The sequence below is a fragment of the Carya illinoinensis genome, chromosome 7 (assembly GCF_018687715.1).
Source record: "Carya illinoinensis cultivar Pawnee chromosome 7, C.illinoinensisPawnee_v1, whole genome shotgun sequence".
In the NCBI taxonomy this organism is placed as follows: Eukaryota; Viridiplantae; Streptophyta; class Magnoliopsida; order Fagales; family Juglandaceae; genus Carya; species Carya illinoinensis.
This window is the reverse complement of record NC_056758.1, coordinates 33389237-33408145: the sequence shown is the minus strand read 5'-3', so window position 1 is coordinate 33408145 and position 18909 is coordinate 33389237. Positions and strand designations below refer to the sequence as shown.

Below are 18909 nucleotides of genomic sequence, written 5' to 3'. Positions count from 1 at the left end.
CACCCATGTGATGGAAGCCTCACTTGGTCTTAAGTGTTTACGGTCGTATTGGATGGATGGATTGAGGGTTATTTCAGGGTAATACTAAGTTTCGAATTAGTTGGAGTATGAAAATTAAGACTAATTCGGATTTGCACTCAATTTTTGTCAATAAGTGTTTAAATTTTTATTGAAAAATAGCATAATGAAAATACAATACAAAACCAAAATAAATAAAGTTATGATTTGGCTAGCCCTCCTCCTCCAATCTATATCTCAATTCAAAATAATTCAAACTTTTAAATAATGTTTTGAATAATGTACCGGATGTCGTATCGGTCAAGACACTAAAATTAAATATTTTAATATCGGTACCGTTTCGTGTGCCGTTTTAGGATAGTTAATATATAAATAAATTATATGTATAAATATATATAAATTATATTCTAAAATAATAGTTTATATATGAATAATTTATACATAAATATATATATAAATTATAAATAGTATGGTATAAATTGGGGGTCAAAAAATAAGCTTGTAATTTGAAAAAATGAAAAAAAAAATGAAGGTCGAAATACCAGTTGGTATGTAGGTCGGAATTCAGATCGGTACAAAACAGGTACAATACTTGTACCGAACCAGTGGCCGGTATGGAATATTTCGACCATACCGGTCGATACGGTACGATATTTAAAACCATGCTTTTAAATCTAAAGGAAACAATCCCTAAAATTAATGAAATAAATTTATTAATTAACAAATTAGTAAAATTCTTAATTTTTAGAAGTAATAACTCTATCACTTTCTCAAACCCGTCTCATCCTTAAAATCAAAAGATTTATTTCATCCCCTACAATCAAGGGATTTGACTCATCCTTTATAATCAAAGAATTTGCCAACAAGACTCGTCTCTAAAATTAAGAGATTTGCCAACAACTCAATCAACCTCTAGGTGGTAAGGTGTTGATCCTTCTACCATTTCCATCAATCCTTCCCATTTCAACACCGACTTTGTTCTCAAGGTCAAACTCCAAAAATTGCTCATTGATCTTCTTTCCCTAAGTCTCCCTCCTCTTTTAACTCTATCTCAATGAGAAAAATTTGCTTCACTTAGGGGTGTAAAAAAAAATAAGGTGAATCAGTAAACCGGATCGAATCGGACCAAACCAATGGGATCGGTCTGGTCTGGTACCAGTTTTATTTTTCTTAAAACCAGTCAAAATCGGTTCGGTTCTCATTTTTCTTTTTATAAAATTAGACTGAATCGGTTCATATATATTTTAATTTTTTCTATTGTATATAATTTTTATATATAATATATAATTATATATAAAATTATTTTGTATTATATGATAAATTATTAATTAATATAATATTAAAATTTAAAATCTTATATCATTTTGTTTATTGTATTAATAATTATACTAATATTATATAGTGCATATTAATAGTTATATTAATATTATATCACTATATATTATATATTATAATATATCATCATTGTATTATAATATACTATAATATATTATCACTATAATATTATATACTATTATAATCGGTTTTGAAAAATACAAATTGGTGCTTACCAGTTCGGTCCTAAATTTTGTCCAAAACCAAACCGATTACACCCTAGCTTCACCTTGCATTTGTTGCCCGTTGTGAATCTCCTGTTGTAATTGAAACAAAACTTATTTTCTCTTCGTTGTTGCATATCTTCCTATGATAGCCTTTTCAACCTCGCAGGTAGTGGTTTGACTCCATTTGATGCACCTTCACTAGGGCGTATCGGTGAAAAGTATTTGCTAAAAGTTTGGTTTGCACCAAACTTGAAAATCATTGGGGTTGGTTTCCTTACCTCGAAGCGACAATTTTTCCTCAAATCTTGGAGTTGATCATCCTTCATCCGTGCAACCTCCAAGGCTTACATTAAGGTTTTCGGCTTATTAAGTTTTATCTCCATCGCCAATTCACTCTTCCAGATTTCCACAAAAGTTTCAATGAGGGCTTTTTCTGACCACCCGTGTACCCTTCTAGACAAGTATTCGAACTCATTTTGATAATCCCTCAAAGATCTGGTTTGCATGATCTTTGAGAGAGTCTCATGGTAGTCTATATATTTGGTTGGTCTAAACCTCCCTAAGAGCTCATTGACAAATTTCTGCCATTTCAATTCCCTCATTTGAGTTCTATTGGTATTCCTTATCCATTGTCACCATTGGTTAGCCCCCCCTCAAGAAAGTAGGTGGCATATGACACTTTAGCATGACCCTCTATGTGATTATGTTCAAAGTATTGCTCGACTTTATTTATCTAAGTGCTCGGGTCATTACCATTGAATTTGGAAAAGTCATCTTAGACTTCCCCCCTTGGCCATCCATTATGAAAACCTCTTCTCTTACTTCGATTTTCTTCTTTCTTTTCACTTTCCTCGGTTGATTTCTCATTGAAGTTTAAGGAATCTTTATTAGATGAATCTGAATCCTCCACTCTTTCATCGTGTTGGCTTCTTCTAGACCCAATGGAACCCTCGGGACTGGTGTCTCTCGGGCCTTGGCCCTTCTTCTATGGCACCTTCCATCTCCATTATCGGGTAGCTTCATTTGATTCTCTAATTAGTGGAGCACATTTTCTATTCTTCCAAATCGTTCATTGGTGATGGTTTGTTGTGCCTCCAAGGTGGCTTCAAGGTTCTCAATCCGCTCACTATGCGTTGGTTGCCAATCGGCCATGATCCCCCTCATTTGCTTCCTCTCCATGGGTTGAACGCCTCTCAACGAGAGCATTAATGATGGAAGCCTCACTTGGTCTTAGGTGTTTATGGTCGTATTGGATGGATGAATCGAGGGTTACCTCAGGACAATACCAAGATCTGAATTGGTCGAAGTATGAAAATCAAGACTAATTCGCACTAACACCAAATTCTCGTCAATAAATGTTTAAACTTTTATTGAAAAATAGTATAATGAAAATACAATGCAAAACCAAAATCAATAGAGTAAGGTTTCAGCTAGCCCTTCTCCAATTTAGATCTCAATCCAAAATAATTCAAACTCTTAAATCTAAGGAAAATAATCCTTAAAATTAATGAAATAAATATAGTAATTAACAAATTGATAAAATCCCTAATTTTTATAAGCAACAACTCTGTCATTTACTCCAATCCGCCACATGCATAAAACCAATGGATTTGCCTCATCTCCTACAATCAAGGGATTTGACTTATCCTCTAAAATTAATAAATTTGCCAACAATCCTTATCTCTAAAATCAAAGAATTTTCCAACAACTCGATTAACCTCTAAGTAACAAGTGGTTGGTCCTTCTTGCATTTCTATCACCATGCTAATAGCCTGATTGGATGCCAAATCCCCAAAATCTGCTTGCATGTAACTACATGCTTGTATTTCTCATCTATGCTTGTTTTACAGTATTGAAGATATAAAGGGTCTGAAAACGAATTCATATACCAATTTTCATCTTGCAAATGATTTATATACAATTTTAGAAGGTGTAATTCTTAAAAAAACCCCTTTAAAAAAATGTGGACACACTTGGAATACACATGACAATTTTAATTTTTATAGTGGATACTTTTTCTGAAGGGACCGTTTGAGATAGAAGTGTAGAGTATTTAGAATTTTAAAATTATTTTAAATTGAAATTTGGTGTTAAAACAATGAAATTAAAAAAAAAAAAAAAGAAAAAAAAAAAAAAGAAAAAAAGAAAAAAAAAAAGATATATAAAATGGGCTCGGACAAAGCCAGACACGTGATAGTCATTGCCGGCCCCCGTGCGACTGTAGTTTGAAGATAAAATAACAATTGGGATTTGGGTAGAGTGAACGAGACAAGCTCGGCCGTTTTCTTTCTGATGTTCTCTTCTCTATTCTAGAGTCTGTAATTTGGGGCTAGGGTTTTTGCATTGCAGCAACCACTGCCAGAAGTGGTTTCGATTGTAATCTTTATCTCACTCGCAAAATGGAGACCTCTCTCAGATTCGCTGCAGACTCCAAAGCTCTAAGAATCCACGCCAAGGAAAAGCTCCCCATCGACTCCAAAACCTACCTGCAGGTACTCTATATCTCTTCCTTTTTCTCTTCTTTTTTGTTTGGTTTCCCTGAATATGCAAGGAATTGAGATTTTACTGATTTATGCACCACTTTCGAATAATCTCCTCTCCATTCTATCTACTCATAATGCTCCGTTTGTGCGAGCAATTGGGCTAGTGATTATCCAATTACATATCAATATTTTTCTCTTTTGGACCCGTATTTTGGCTTCATATATTTACTTTGGTCTTGAACTCTGTACGTGTCTCTGAGTTTTTAGGAAGTCTTGGACCATAGTTGTTGATAGAATTTCGTGCCATACTACTTTTGATGTGTTGGGACCAATCAAATCTGGTCATATTGTTATGGTTTATTATCGAGCTGAGATTCTTGGAATATGCTTTCAACAGACAATGGGTTTTTGTTATATGGTGTGCGAAACTGTTTACACCATACTTATCTCTCTTTTCTTGGTTTCTTTGTGTATCTGTGTGTGTATGTTAGATACATGGAGAGCTAGATACGAAGTTTGGAGCTCCGACTTATTTTAGTGCGGTGATGAGACACTTCTACCCAGATGTATGTTCACTTTATGATTGTTGCGTTGATATCTTTAAGATCATTCATATGGAAAACCTGTCTTCCATTGTTGAAGGATAATCGACTGTATTTTAAATTACTAATTGTAGTTATCAGCCAGCCTTGGCGTTGGATTGCAATATACTAAGCGTGAGAAGCTACGATATAGTGTACGTGGAAAAAAGTCATTTCCTGTCACAACTAATGGCCTGTTAAGCTTCAATATCAAGGGGCGATGTGATGTGGACAACGAATTTAAAGAGGTTGGTGCTTCATTCGGGCTTTGAGATATTCTTTTCGCCATTATGGTGCTAAACTTTGTATGAACTGTTACCTATCGGGAAAAAGAAAACTTTGTATGAACTGTCAATATAGTTTCAGAAGTAATAGGGTGTGATAAATATGTCCTTCTGATGCCAATTTTTGTTATGCTTTGGACAGAGGAAGTCAACTGGAGCTGCTGAATTCACTTGGAGTTTATTCAATTTTCAGAAGGACCAAGATGTTAGGGTGAAACTTGGTTATGAAGTGTTTGAAAAGGTATATTCCTTTTTGTTAGTGGAATTCAAGTATGGATGTGACTGGTGCACCTTTTTGGAGCCCTTTATTATTATTATTATTTTTTTTTGGGGGGGGGGGGGGTGATTACAGTAGTACTGTATGCTATCCCATAATTCTTGATGCTTTGTTCTTTACTCAATAGATATATATTTTTTATGTTGTTCTCGTAAATTATGCCATTTTTATATATTCTGCTGTCCATTCTTGATTGTTTTATTTCCCTGGAGTCAATTTTTAGTGTAGATTTCTTGATGCAGAACAGGGATATGATTGTGTTAAAGTTTTTTTCTCTTTTCCTTCTTCAGATTTCTGACTATTGAAAGTATAGTTTTGCACAAAATGGGTTCAAATGTATTTCCACAAGTCTTCACCATGTGTTTTCTTAAATCTGAAGGTTATTTTTTTGAATTCGTTTTCTGATGCTGTTGGTTTTTTTCCTTTCCTATCTTTGTTTCAGGTTCCATATCTGCAGATCAGGGAAAACAATTGGACGTTCAATGCTGATGTTAATGGTAGATGGAACGTGAGATACGACTTGTGAGGAACAGGACCATTTATTTTTTGCAGGTGGGAAATATACCTGCATTACATGTTATTTCATGTTCTGTTGGGCTGCCGAGAAGCAGACACTGACTATTGGTTAATTGAACTGCAGTTTCTTAAGCCCGATGATCAAAATTTTATTCCTATTTAATCATTTAAATTTCCACTGTCAATAATTCAACCTCCCATGGTAGCCACAGTTTGTGGAGGTTGGGGATTTACCACCCATCTAGGAAGGGTCCTACTTGTCACCCAGATTTTAGGCTTGGGTCTTGTTAGAAAGTGACAGTTCAGGGGGGACCTTGAGATTTAAGAAAGATATTGACAGTGATGTTGAAGATTGAGTTAAGGGACACATAGGATCCCTTGGCAAGGACATGCATCATGGTGATATTGATGTTGTTATGTGCTGTTATTCAATTGTGCAATTGGCACAATTGAATAATGATGTAGGGCAGTTAGATGTACGCATTAACGGCATATCATTAGAGTTAAGACTTCAAGACAACACAAGAGACGGGAAAGCATGTCTGGTCCCATCTTTGGGAACCACTATGCATAATATATTACCACGGCCTTAGAGTATCCATTGAATTTGGACTTGGAAGCACCTACACGTACATGTCTAGCACTGCTATTTGCAGGGGACAATATAAATTAGAAGCAGCTTTCCTGCTTTAGAGGATTGGTATAGCATAAAGCTTCTTCACTAATAAATATTATAGTGTAATCATGTTTGTCCTTTCATCTTTTTTTCTAGGGTCCAGCTTTAACCTTCCCATGGTACCAAATAGATCTGTGGATTTCCACTAACAGGAATACTGGCATGTGTCAAGAGTGATCTCACAAGAGGGATAAAACTAGGGAATTTATTGAAGAGTTCTGCTTCTTCAGGCTGAAGTGTAAACATAGCCACTTTGTGAAACTTATTGCACTAAGGAAAAAAAGTCAAAATACCATTATTTTTTCAAAACATCAATAAATGTGCTTGCAAATAGATATTCTATTAATTTTTATTACAAGTTTTCATTAAAGTTGACATGATGTTACGGTGGTGCATGGCAGCTTATAAATCTAGCTAATTATCTGCCATGGAACATCTTTATTCGAGAGTGGTATTTTTGTATGAAAGTGCTTGTATTCAATCTTTGACCAATGCATATATCTTCTTTCTGGGAATCCCTCTTCACAACTTTGGGCCATGGCAATCAGATGCTCTCTGATCATTAAATATAATGTACCAATTCGTTGACCTCCAACCTCCCTCGGACCTCTTAGACTTTTATGTCACCCACCATCGTGAATTTTATTAGATATAAAAATGAAAGGAACAAACACGTACGTACATATTACTCTTCGATTGACGCATCAAATATTCTTGTTTGAGTTGTCGTGAATATTTAATTTCTACCCGTTTTTGTCTACTTAAAACAAGAAAATTAGCTCTCTCCGCCATTACAAGTGGTTCGAGTGACAGTGGTAGTGGAGATTAGGTATTTTTGTCGTCTCTTCCAATGGTCCAAGGTCTTTAACACTTCAACGTCTGGATCTCTTCCGCTACCCATGTCGTCTCAAACTCAATAAAGAAAAAACACAAAAACAAAACAATAAATCAAAGAGTTATACTACACAACCACCCACTGTTCACGCAACCCCCTCACTCCAGCCAACGTGGCATTTTTTTTTTTTTTTTAAAACGTCGGCGTTTGGTGAACTGCATCATTTCAATTTCCCCCCCCTGCCCGCGTTCTTCTTCACTTCTGACGCACGAAAGCTTCCCCGCGTGCTCTGCTCCACGCCCCCTGCTGGTTTCCTTCGCCGGCCTGACCTTCTCTCCGGCCCGTGTGGGAGCATCAGTTCGGACCGTTTGACTTCATCTCCTCCGGCACGTTTGGCTTCATAACTTCGGCTGGGTTTGCTTCCTCTCTCGGCGCGTTTCTGTCCGTATGACGAAAAAAACTTCCCCATTTACTTTCGCCGCACAATCCTCCGGTGGTATTCGGATGCTTCCCAGACCCACCGGATGTTGTATTGCAAGGGTAAGAAAGTAAGGGTCTGCAAGTTATTTTCGTTGATGGGTCTGTAGTTGATTTTCGTTGATGGGTCTGCAGTTTATTTTCGTTGATGGGTCTGCAGTTTATTTTCGTTGATGCTTCCTCTCCGGCTCTTGTTCGGATACTTCCCCATTTATTTTCGTTGATGGGGCTGCAATTTACAGTATTGTTGCTTGAGAATATTCAAGTTGGTTGCTTTTGATTTGATAACCCAGGAAGTCTCAACTTTTTGCTTGGATATAATCCTTCCTTCCCACTGGTAGCTACGCTGCTTCTTCTTGTTAGTGTTTTAGGTGTTGTCGTCGTGGCGCGTACAAACCAAGTTTACGAGAAAAAGAAACATTGGGAAAAATGAAATATGTGACTGTTTTTACATTAATTACTATTACACAAGTTTACGAGAATTTTTTTTTCACCTTTTTTTTTTCCTGGAGTAACGAGTTTGTCCCAGCATTCAAATCAGTGCTTTTTCTTTTCCCTAAAGGCAGCTGGTATTGTATTGAGCTTGTTGCAAGTAAAAAATAAAAATGCTATATTTGACATCCCTGCACCTGCAAGCCTGCAACGTTAGGGGCATTAATTTGTGCTTGTGTGATAGATCAATGTTAAAGAAATATATGCGTTGCTTTTAATTAGTTTGAGGTAGGAATATTTTAAGCTTCTAACTGATCATCACAATGTTATACTTAATGCATTTGAAGCAAAGAATTTGAATATTGAGTACATTACTAGTGGACAAGAGCAGTCTAATTTATTCTCATGGTTGGTCCTTTTGTATGACGCATAATTTATTCTCATGCTTATAAAAGTATGATACACGTTGGCCTCATTGATAAATGAGAAAGGAAATCATGAGATCATGAAATTTTTTTTTTTTGAACAGGTCTAGCCCTTTGCATCGCATCATTGCATGGTAATTTCTTACATGTATTTTTAGCAGTTGCTCGCCTTTTGCATCATTGATCACAACCTTGCCCCATGAAACAGTATATGTGAATTTTGTGAAGTCGAAACTGTACGCACAAAAATTATTTGAAAATCCAGAATATGCACATAAAGTAGCCATTGCGTTTGTTTAGTGGTTAATATTTTCTGGGGATCAATTGTTGGTGTCGTCGGGTATTGACAGAACTGTTATGTGTTTGCAGGGTGAGTTATTGCTGTTGATTTTAAGTAGATAAGCTGCCCACTGAATTTCCACCTGCAAAATATACTGTCCCAAATGGTTCCTCAAATAGCGTGATGGGTGAAGAGGAAGATTTGAGGCCACCCAGGCCTTCTACATCGACTTCACCCACCCAGGTATGGTACACACATTGGTTATTTGAAAATCCATATGTTTTAGATATTGAGCCTTTAATTAATCCATGATGAGGGTTTTTTGTATATTGTAGAAATGTCATGATACACTAAATCCAAATACAACGCCATATATGTTGGTATGAGAATTTTCACTCTTTAACATATTTGTCGTTGTGCAAATGCAGTTTTGTATGGGGGGAGAGAATGATCATCATCATCTTGGCCTACTACTATTAAAATGTGGGGAGAGCATTTTCTATTATCTCGGCATCCGACCCATACGGAGTGAAATATAACATACGAGTGAAACAGATATTTTGTCTATTGGGATTTAGAAGCTTGACTTCTAAAACCATTTTTTGCTTTCGAATTAATTTGATATGAATGTGCATTCAATTTTGAATTGTTTATCACATATATAGCTATTATGATAACTCTGGGCTGATTTTTGCATTTAATATCTTGCAGGTATTCTTGAGATATGCCCGAAAGTGGTTTTTGATCCCACTCAACTCCGTGGAATACGTACAATATTTTGGACAAATTTTTGGATGATATGGCGTAGGAGTTGAATATTGTATATAACAAGTTGAAAGATGAAAATATTTTGTAAAAGAATTTGTATATGAGGTGGATAATATATTTGTAAATTCATGGTTGTATATGAAGTGGATAAATTATATTTTCCAATTTGTATATGGTGTAGTGTTGACCAACAGGTTACAGATTATATGCTATTTTCCAATTTGTATATGAATTTAAAGTGTTGGGTAGGTGGGGTAGCGTTAGAAAGTGAATGGTGTTGATTTACAAATTACTTGGTGTATTGGATGGTACTTTTCAATTTATATTGCATATAAACTACAGGTGACAATTTTAAGAACTAGGTTGTCCACAAAAACCATGGCAAAATTTTAATGAGATTGGCGTAGGAGTTGACACAGGTATGGAGGAAAAATATGGGGGTTATTTGACAGGTTTTGACATATCAAGAAATGCAAAATTTGTACGTGGCCATTTATGGGTTTGTAGAAAATGTTAGTTGGCAACCTGTAATACAGAAAAGGCATTATATTGATATGTTTTAAAGTACATGTCAAGTGTTAAGTGGTGTAGAACATTCTTTATAGGAAGCGGCAGTATACAAAAAATAAAATGATCATGAAAGTCAATAGATATTTTGCAAGAGAAATAAATGGTTAAATAGGCTTGTCTACTAGAAATTGAAAAGGCAGTCCTTACTAAGTCAGATGATATTTACAACCATAATCTTGGCAAGGCGGTATAATACAACAAAAATCTTGCCAACATTACTTCCAGAAATGCAAAATTAAAACTAACATAATACACCTACATTTAGAACCAACCTATTACAAGCGAGACAATCCAAACTACACACAACAAAATACGACCAATCCTATTCTCTATTATCCTTCTTCCCAGTTCGCCCTCTTGCTTGTTAAGCATATGCTCTCTCTCTACTAGCTTGTCCTTTTCTTTTTGAGCTTCATATTCACGCAACAATAATGCATCCTCCCTCTTCCGTACTTCATTCTCTCTTCTGTTGTTTACATTCTCACGTACTACTGATTGAAAGATATCTTCCCAAATGAAGAATTGGCATCTTGGTTCTTCCTGTGGACAATTCAACAATTTCAAGCTTCGGTAAATTGACTCAGAATATGTACATTAATTTCAAATGTAAACAAAAAAAGGAGGAGGCTAATTACCGTGTAATAATTTGGACAAGCATAATATTTCCTTCTAGGATTTTTGTGGGTGTGAGAGATCTTTAATGGCGATTTCAAACCACACCAACAATTCGGTGAGTCAATTTCAAGATCATTAACTACGGAGGATGATGATTGACTCGATGCCATAATTGATCTACATGATGAGGTTATTAATGATCCCACTCAGAAAAAAGTATTTCACAATATTGAACGCAATGACTACTTTAAGTGCAAAACTGATTTATTATGTGCACGTACAAATTTTCAGAATTATTACAACATAGGAGCAGAATATAAAAGAGATAATGAAGGTTTATACTAAGAATCAATGGACGGGCACCTTATTTTGACATTATGGAGACATGGTACTAAGAAGCAATTTCCCTGGTACTAGGAGCATAAGTTTGACATTATTTTTTCAACAAACCAAGTAAAAAGTTTAAAACCCATTCACAATAAAGCACCTTCATTTATAAACATAAACAGATAAGTTAAGCACAATTATCTACGTATTTCAAACAAAATATAAATAGAAAGCCCCTTGTAATCCTTTTTTCCCATTAAAATGAAGAAATATTCAAGTAAAGGAAAACGTAAGTTTGACATATCATTTTCCATTCATGTATGATTCAGATGATGTTCATTATGATCTTTTTACCCAGGTATAAGTCTAAATTCTTCATTCCTTTCCTTTGCATAAAGCTCTATATATGCATGTTTTTTACTTTTTCCATCTATATATATGGATCTCCTCTTACATTAAATGACGTTAGATAGCTCTGATAACATTACTCTTGATAAAAACCTTGATTGCTACTCAAAACAAAATTAGTGCCTACAAAGAACCTCTCCCTCAAACCCATTCACAATCAATGCCCATCATTTCCCTCAAACCCTTGCCACAATAATACCCCTGATTTCCCTCTCCATCACAACCAAATTTATGATTTAATACATACACCATCGCTGAATACTATAGTACTGAATCAAGCTCGGGTCTGTTTTATCTGTGTTTTCAACTTCCAACCAATCCCAGCATCTCCCTCATTTCAGATATAATCAACAACCAACAAATTTGTTGCTACATACAACATCAACAACCCAAAAAAGCAAATAAAAAACAGATCAAACAGCGGATCAAACAGAGGATCAAATCCCACATCCATAAACAAAAAATATCAGATATGCTAGAAATAGAGAGATGAAACGACAACACAAAAATATAAACCTACATAAATAAATATAAAAACCTAGAAATATTTGTCGCATTTTAATTTACTGATCTTACCCTTGCATGTGTCCTAAACGGTGGGTCGGGCCGGAGCGATGGAGTGCGGGCAGAGGGTCACGCCGATGCCGTGCCGTATGGAAATGGTGACCCTTCCGATAAGTTTCCTTTCCCGTGTGCCGGAGTGATGGACAGCGGTGGTTGGGTCTTTCCGGCGAAAGCAGGGGTGAGAAAGAAGAAGGAGAGTCGAGTGAGAGGGAGCAGGACGGAGGGGGGAGGGAAACGGCGTTTTTGTCTGGGAGGATCAGAGGGAGGAGGACGAGCGTGACAGGCCGTATTCCGTTTATGGGTCTGAGGGTTTTTCTTCACTCCGGCGTCGTTACAGTCCTGAGAGGGAAGAGGGAGGATCAGAGGGAGGAGGACGGACGTTTCTGGCCGTATTCCGTTTATGAGTCTTAGGGTAGGTTCTTTGTCTCCGGCGTCGTGACAGTTCTGAGAGGGAAGAGGGAGGATTGTGAGAGGGAGGGAAGAGTGAGGTCTGAGAGGGGAGGGAAGAGTGAGGTCTGAGAGTTTGAATGTCCTGCCCGATGCGTCTGACAGTTTCAATTTCTTCCCACCCGGATTAAACCGTGATGTTGACGTCGGACCGGGTTCGCCACGTCAGGAGTGCGGCGTGCGTTTTAAAAACCGGGGGATGGATAGATTATTCCTAAATGAAACCAGTCTTATTTATGTTTTATGTACCGGTTTGAAAATAGTATTTATGTCTTCCTCTCCACTCTCTCTCTCTCTGAGTAGCTTTGACACTCTAACTCTGACTCTGGCAATTTCGATTAGAATAAAAATCGTTCTAATTTGAAGTTGGAGTCGGAGGTTTGAGTTGGGCATTCTGACTCTGATGAGTAGGAGCCCAGCTCTAATTTCCATTTTATCTGCAAACTTTTCATACTAAAAGGTTTGATCACGAGATTTTATCACCGGTAAAAAGTGCTAAAAAGATGCATCATATTATATATATATATATATATATATATATATAGGATATGACATTCATATTTTTATGAAATTGTGCATCATAAATATTACTATTGTTGACATTGTATTTTGTACGCACTTGAGCCAAGTTCTAGGGACTCGAGTTTTCAATAATGGATTTGTAAAACTCAGAGAAGATGAAGCTAGAGGAGGGTGGCTTAGGGGTTGGGGAGCCTTTGATGCCAAAGTTAATAAAGTTTTTTAGATGATTGCAAATAAACATTGGAGTAAAAGTGTAGAGAGAGCCATGGGGATGGGTATTTATACTGGCGTCCGGGAAGGGGGTAGATCCTTTCTATCTCTGTAGGTCCCTTGTCCACGTCACGACTCTTGGTTCAGCCTCATAAATGCGACACTTGGCTCGTCTGACCTTATCTTGAATTGCCTTCCTCTTCTCCGTCCGTTCTTTGAGGTCTATGGATCAACGACTTCCCTTTCCTTAGTCTTCTCTCACTGAGTTCAATTCCCAATGTGTGGGATGGTTGTGTAGTACTTAGGCAATTGGTTACATCTGTTTCCTGGCCGCTCCATATTCACACACGGATACTCCCGATTTACCAGAGCTATCATGGGCCATTGTTGGAGTTCTTGGGCTTGGGGGAATAAGTGATGGGCCTTACTTATGAGAATCGGAATTTATAAAAGTAATTTATAAACTAACGTGACTTGATATATTACGTCAGGTTGTAAAATTAATTTTATTATAAAATAAATTTAATAGATCAATTAAAATCACATCGATTTATAAATTTATTTTTATGAAATCTTTTTATGACAATAATATTTCTGAAATAATAATATTCTTAATATATTTTTTTAAAGTAATTGTTATATCAAATCTTTTTAAAATCCGTAGGATGATAGCAGAGAATTTAGTATGCGGTTAAAATTCAGAGTCTAAAAGATGGGGAAGTCCGATGGACATAAACAAATTGGACCAAAAAAGTCCATTCGGAAGACACAAAATTCAACAAAAAAAAGACCAATTTTTTGTTGTCCCAATAGTTCTAAGCAACAGATTCCTCACTATAAATAAACTAAAGCCATTCCATAATCATAATAATTGCACAGAAGAATACGTTACACGCACACATACATACACTCCCAACTCAACCACCTAACACACATTCTCTCTCTCTTCCCCTGTCGTCTCCTTCACAATCACATGACTCGTCCGTTCCGGTTCCTCGGCGAGGCCAGCTCTTCCAACGCCACTGCGACCGATTCCTTCGACTCGGTCACTGTCAACTCCGACTTCGTGGTGATCCTCGCTGCCCTCCTCTGCGCCCTCATCTGCGTCCTAGGCCTTGTCGCCGTCGCTCGCTGCGCCTGGCTCCGACGCTTGTCCACCTCTCGAGCTATCACCTCCGCCAACGCCTCGTCTTCCCCTGAAACCGAAACGGCGTCGTCGACTACTCCATCTTCGACGGTGGCGGCGGCTTCTTTGGCCAACAAAGGCCTCAAGAAGAAGATCCTCAAGTCCCTCCCGAAGTTCCCCTTCACCGCCGAGTCCGCCGCTAAGTTCTCCTCCTCCGAATGCGCGATCTGTCTGTCCGAGTTCGCCCCCGGCGACGAGATCCTCGTGCTGCCTCAGTGCCGCCACGCCTTCCACGTGGGGTGCATCGAGACGTGGCTCGGGTCCCACTCCACTTGCCCCTCCTGCCGCCAGATCTTGCTGGTCGCCAGGTGTCATAAGTGCGGTGTACCTCAAGCCGAGGCCAGATTCAAGGAGCGAGTAGACGATGCCAATAGGTTCTTGCCTTAATACTAATTTGGGTTTTTAAAGCTCAGATTACTAATAATAATATGAATATATTCCAGGATTTTAGGACTTAGCAAACGAAAATCATCAAGATGATTTCTCTGTATTTGATAATTTGATTCGCGTCTATGCATTTCATGTACTCCTATGGTGTATATGAGGGTTTCAACTTTCTACTGTGTTTCAGTCTTTCAACCCCCCACACCCCCCATACACAGTGAAATATTGTTAGTAGTTTTCTTTGTGTTAAAAAAATTTTAATTAATTAATGAAGTTTTAAGAAATTTATCCTGACTAAATTCTTAAAATTAATGGAGGTTTTGGTAATTTTTTAGCATTTTGCATTGAATTGACTAATTTAATGAATTCAATTTTTTCCCCCACTAAACTATCCGCTATTGAAATGCCCAAAAGGAAAAGAAAGAGTGAGAGAAATTGAATGATGGTGGGAGATAATGACTCATACATGACCTATTATGATTTTCTTCAGTGAGGGCCATGGAATCGAGACCAATAAAATGGGGCCCATTTCAAAGAATCCATAAAAACTTCTTCTTCACTACATGGGATTTGCCTAAATGTCAAAACACAATCCTTTTTGCCCCCACCAACTCTATTTTTGGAGTTTCTTTCATCCTTATTATTATTGTTTTTTCAAATTATTTCAAATCTTCAATCTTTATGCGTGAATTCCTGTTAAGAGTGTTGGAATATGCCAAGTGCCAAAGTGCAATAACTATAAGAAAGACGCAAAAAACCATTGTGCATTTAGGAAAAAGGTTTCACATTAGCCATTATAGTGTGATAGATTTGAAAAATTGAAAGATGACCAATGCATTAAGGGTTAGATATTGTCATATATAGCAAAATGGGTTGGTCGAGTTCATAAAGAAGCCAATTTTTTCTAATTTAATACACTAAGTGATGGTAACAAAGGCCTGTAACCCACTAACCAACTATAGATATCATTAAATATTTGCTTCATGATCATCTTTAGAAGTGTCTCCATGAAATGGACCCATGCTTCTTGCAATGTGGAGGTCTCAACTTTTTTTATTTTTTTAAAAAATATAGCATCTTCTTTTTCGATTAGTATTATTATTTATTGTCTGAATTTTTGATTTTGTTATAATGAAAGAAAGATAGACAGATACGTGAAACTATATTTATATCATTTAGTGGCATTTATGCAAGTTTCTTAATTATATTTATATCTATTAATTTATCTTTTTCCCTACTAAAAAAACCTTATAATTCAAGTAAAATTTTGAAAAATCCACTATTGTGTTGACTCGAAGACGTTAGTGTTGGACTTGGACCGCCTTGTTCCAAATGATAATGATTAGATATTGATTTACCTCTTATTCCCTTATATTTGGACCGTCCAAAAAACAAACATGGGTGGGCCACCCAAGTACCCTAATATTAACCAGTTAAAATGGGCATCGTGTACTTATGAATCGCATTTTATTTCGAGTGATCAACAAAGCACAACTTTGTAAGTATTTTTTAAGAAATATTGTTGGTTACTAAACAGTCTAAACCCCTCTTTTTCTATGGTTTAATGGTAAATAATACGTTACTGTTATGGCGGCTCTGGGCCTCATGAAGACCCACTCTGTCTGTACGATGGTGACACTTCCGATGTATTTTAAACGTGAGTAAAGTTACATGCTTCGATGTATTTTAAACGTGAGTTACGTATAATTATAAAAGGTATAAATATCGTATAATTATTTAAAAAAATAAAATTTATTATTAAAAAATTAATTTTTTTATATAAATCTCGTATTTATTTATTTTTTTTAAAATAATAACGCAACCGTCCTTCACAATTACTGTGATGATCCGCTTTTAAGTGTATTTTCGCTGAAATAATTGTGTTTATTTTAATTAATATATCAGTTATTTTATTTTAATTTAATTGCGTTTTAAAAAATTGGGTTTTAATTTAATTTAATTTATTTGAGGTTGTGTTTTATTTCTTTAAGTTGTTTTGTGATTTTAATCTTTTTTGGCGGTTTGTTTCGTTTTTCCGGAGTGAGGATTGGACCTCATCTCTTTTCACATCTTTTTCCTTTTTTCTCTTTTTCCTTTTTTCTTTTTCCCTTCTTTTCCTTTTTCCTTCTTTTTCTTTTTTTTTTTCTTTTTTTCTTTTCTCTTCCTCTCTCCCGCGTTCGGACCCCCCCGGTGCTCTCTCTCTCTCTCTCCTCCCTCTCCCCCGCGCCGGCTCTCTCTCTCTTCCAGCCCATCGCCGTCCGGCCACCAACCGGACCCCCATCGGTCCCAAAAGTTCCCCCTCCCTCCGGCGCACCACCCCTCCGAAAGCCACCCCCAACCGGCCGGCCATTTGGCCGGAAAAAACCCAACAAGGCCGCATGGATTTCACTCCGATTTGCCGCCGTCGCTCCACCTCCGGCCACCATTTCTTCACCACTTCATCACCGACTCCTTGCCGTCCTAACCCACCCATTTCCGGCCTCCAACGACCACCGGAGCAGCTCCTACGAGCTTGTTTTCCGATTTGCTATTTTCGGCCATTTCCGGCGATTCCGCCGCCACCCACGGCCGTCCGTCGTTTCCAATAGCTTCACAACCATCCCTAGACCATTCCCTATCAATCTCGTGTCCTAGTTTGTCCCCGTTCAAAAGTGGGTTTTTCAGACCCACGGCCACAGTGAATTTTCACTGTGACGTTGCTGTTTTTCCGCCGTTTGCAACGCCGCTTGCTTTCTAAAATTGCCGTATAGCGCTGTAAGTATTTTCCAAACCCTATTTTCAGATTTTAATATATATTGCTCATTCAAATATTTACTGTTGTTGGTTGTTGATTCCGGACTGAGTCCAAGGAGTTTCGGGGGTCGGATGGATGGAGGATGGAGTTGTCTGTTTAATTGATTTATGTTGGTTGGTTATTTTATTATGCATTGATTTGGCATTTCATGGTGCATGCATGTGTGTTTTTGTTCACGTGTGAAAAGCCTGTGTATTGGCGTGAGTGGTTTTACGGGTGCGTGTGTATCACGAGCCCAAGCCGGGATGGGTTATTATCTCGGTGGAGCTCCTCTGGTCACTCGGGAGCGGAATAAACTGAGTGATGTCCCCTGAGTTGTCGAGAGAGATGACGGGAGCGGGGCTAGGGGATGCTTGGCTACGAACGCGCCGGGCGCGGAACCGGGCATCGCCCTACTCACCGACTCCGTGGCCCTTCGCTGGCGAGGGCTAGAGGATGCTTGGCTACGCACGCGCGGGAGGCGCGGAACTGGGCATCGCTCGTTAGGTGTCACATGCGTGGTGGTACTCTACGGTGTGACACTGGAGCCAGGGTGTGCGGGTGACCCCTAGGGGAGGTCATGGTGCATACGGTTAAAATTGGATAATGGTTTATGAGGCCAAATGAGACTTTTGGCGTGGGCCAGATGGACTTCTGGCGAGATATTGGGCCGGATGGACTTCCGGCGAGATATTGGGCCAAATGGACTTTTGGCGGCCAAATGTGACTTTTGGCGTGTTTTTCAGAAATGATATGCTTTTGAGCCAAATGGGTTTTTGGCGTGTGTGGAAAACTTGGGTTTTTATGGGCTTTGTGCATTGGGCATGTTTCATGCATTTATTTGAGTTTTATGTGTTTTTATCTGGTAGTGTTTGGGTTTTACTTACCTGCGGTACCATTCGTGGTTCCGTAGCTTTTGGTGCAGAGTTAGAAGACGAAGAGGAGGAGGCTGAGCCCGAGGATGCAGCTCCGCCGGGTTGCTGATGCTATCTTTTATATTTGTTTAAAACTGTATTTGTGCTTGTAATATTTTATGTACGTAGGTTTTAAACAGCTTGTATTACGTTAAGAGAAATTCTGGTACTTAGTTTGACTTTCGTTATCCGCTGCGTGTTTCTCTGTACACATCTGTTGCCTTGCACACACTCGGCACCCGTCGATGGGATGGTGACTCGGGTTGTCATCATCCTGACGTCTCAATTTCCCCGTGTTCGGGCGTAGGAATTTTGGGGGCGTCACAGGTGGTATCAGAGCGGTTTGGCTCTGGGTAAAACCACATGTCCCGTAGGTAGTACCAGAATGTTTTTAAA

The 18909-nt window shown here is 38.0% G+C and overlaps 2 protein-coding genes across 4 annotated transcripts; both read left to right on the top strand.

Moving 5' to 3' along the window:
- Nucleotides 1-3787: 3787 nt before the first annotated feature.
- LOC122314930 (outer envelope pore protein 21, chloroplastic-like) lies at nt 3788-9402 on the top strand. 3 transcript variants are annotated; one of them, XR_006243903.1, is made up of 7 exons: nt 3788-4051; nt 4534-4608; nt 4719-4871; nt 5050-5148; nt 5627-5736; nt 8915-9068; nt 9254-9402. XR_006243903.1 is itself a non-coding variant. In XM_043130588.1 (6 exons), exons 1-5 carry the CDS (start codon nt 3959-3961, stop codon nt 5708-5710), a joined length of 504 nt encoding a protein of 167 aa, XP_042986522.1. In that variant the 5' UTR covers nt 3788-3958; the 3' UTR covers nt 5711-5736; nt 6473-6891. The 3 variants fall into 3 exon arrangements, 2 of the variants coding, with proteins under 2 accessions (XP_042986522.1, XP_042986521.1); XM_043130588.1 differs by lacking the exons at nt 8915-9068; nt 9254-9402 and adding an exon at nt 6473-6891; XM_043130587.1 differs by lacking the exons at nt 8915-9068; nt 9254-9402 and having other exon boundaries at nt 3789-4051; nt 5627-5832.
- A 4711-nt stretch (nt 9403-14113) lies between these two features.
- Nucleotides 14114-15000, top strand: LOC122315192 (RING-H2 finger protein ATL80-like). Its single transcript, XM_043130985.1, has one exon. The coding sequence runs from the start codon at nt 14230-14232 to the stop codon at nt 14827-14829; it is 600 nt and encodes a 199-aa protein (XP_042986919.1). The 5' UTR covers nt 14114-14229; the 3' UTR covers nt 14830-15000.
- The last annotated feature ends 3909 nt before the right edge of the window (nt 15001-18909 follow it).

Excerpts from the sequence above, each read along its gene's own strand:
- LOC122315192 (XM_043130985.1), top strand. The coding sequence starts at position 14,230 with ATGACTCGTCCGTTCCGGTTCCTCGGCGAGGCCAGCTCTTCCAACGCC.
- LOC122314930 (XM_043130588.1), top strand. The coding sequence starts at position 3,959 with ATGGAGACCTCTCTCAGATTCGCTGCAGACTCCAAAGCTCTAAGAATC. Across the intron at positions 4,609-4,718 it reads TGAGACACTTCTACCCAGAT|TTATCAGCCAGCCTTGGCGT; the intron begins GTATGTTCACTT and ends TACTAATTGTAG. Across the intron at positions 5,149-5,626 it reads GTTATGAAGTGTTTGAAAAG|GTTCCATATCTGCAGATCAG; the intron begins GTATATTCCTTT and ends TCTTTGTTTCAG.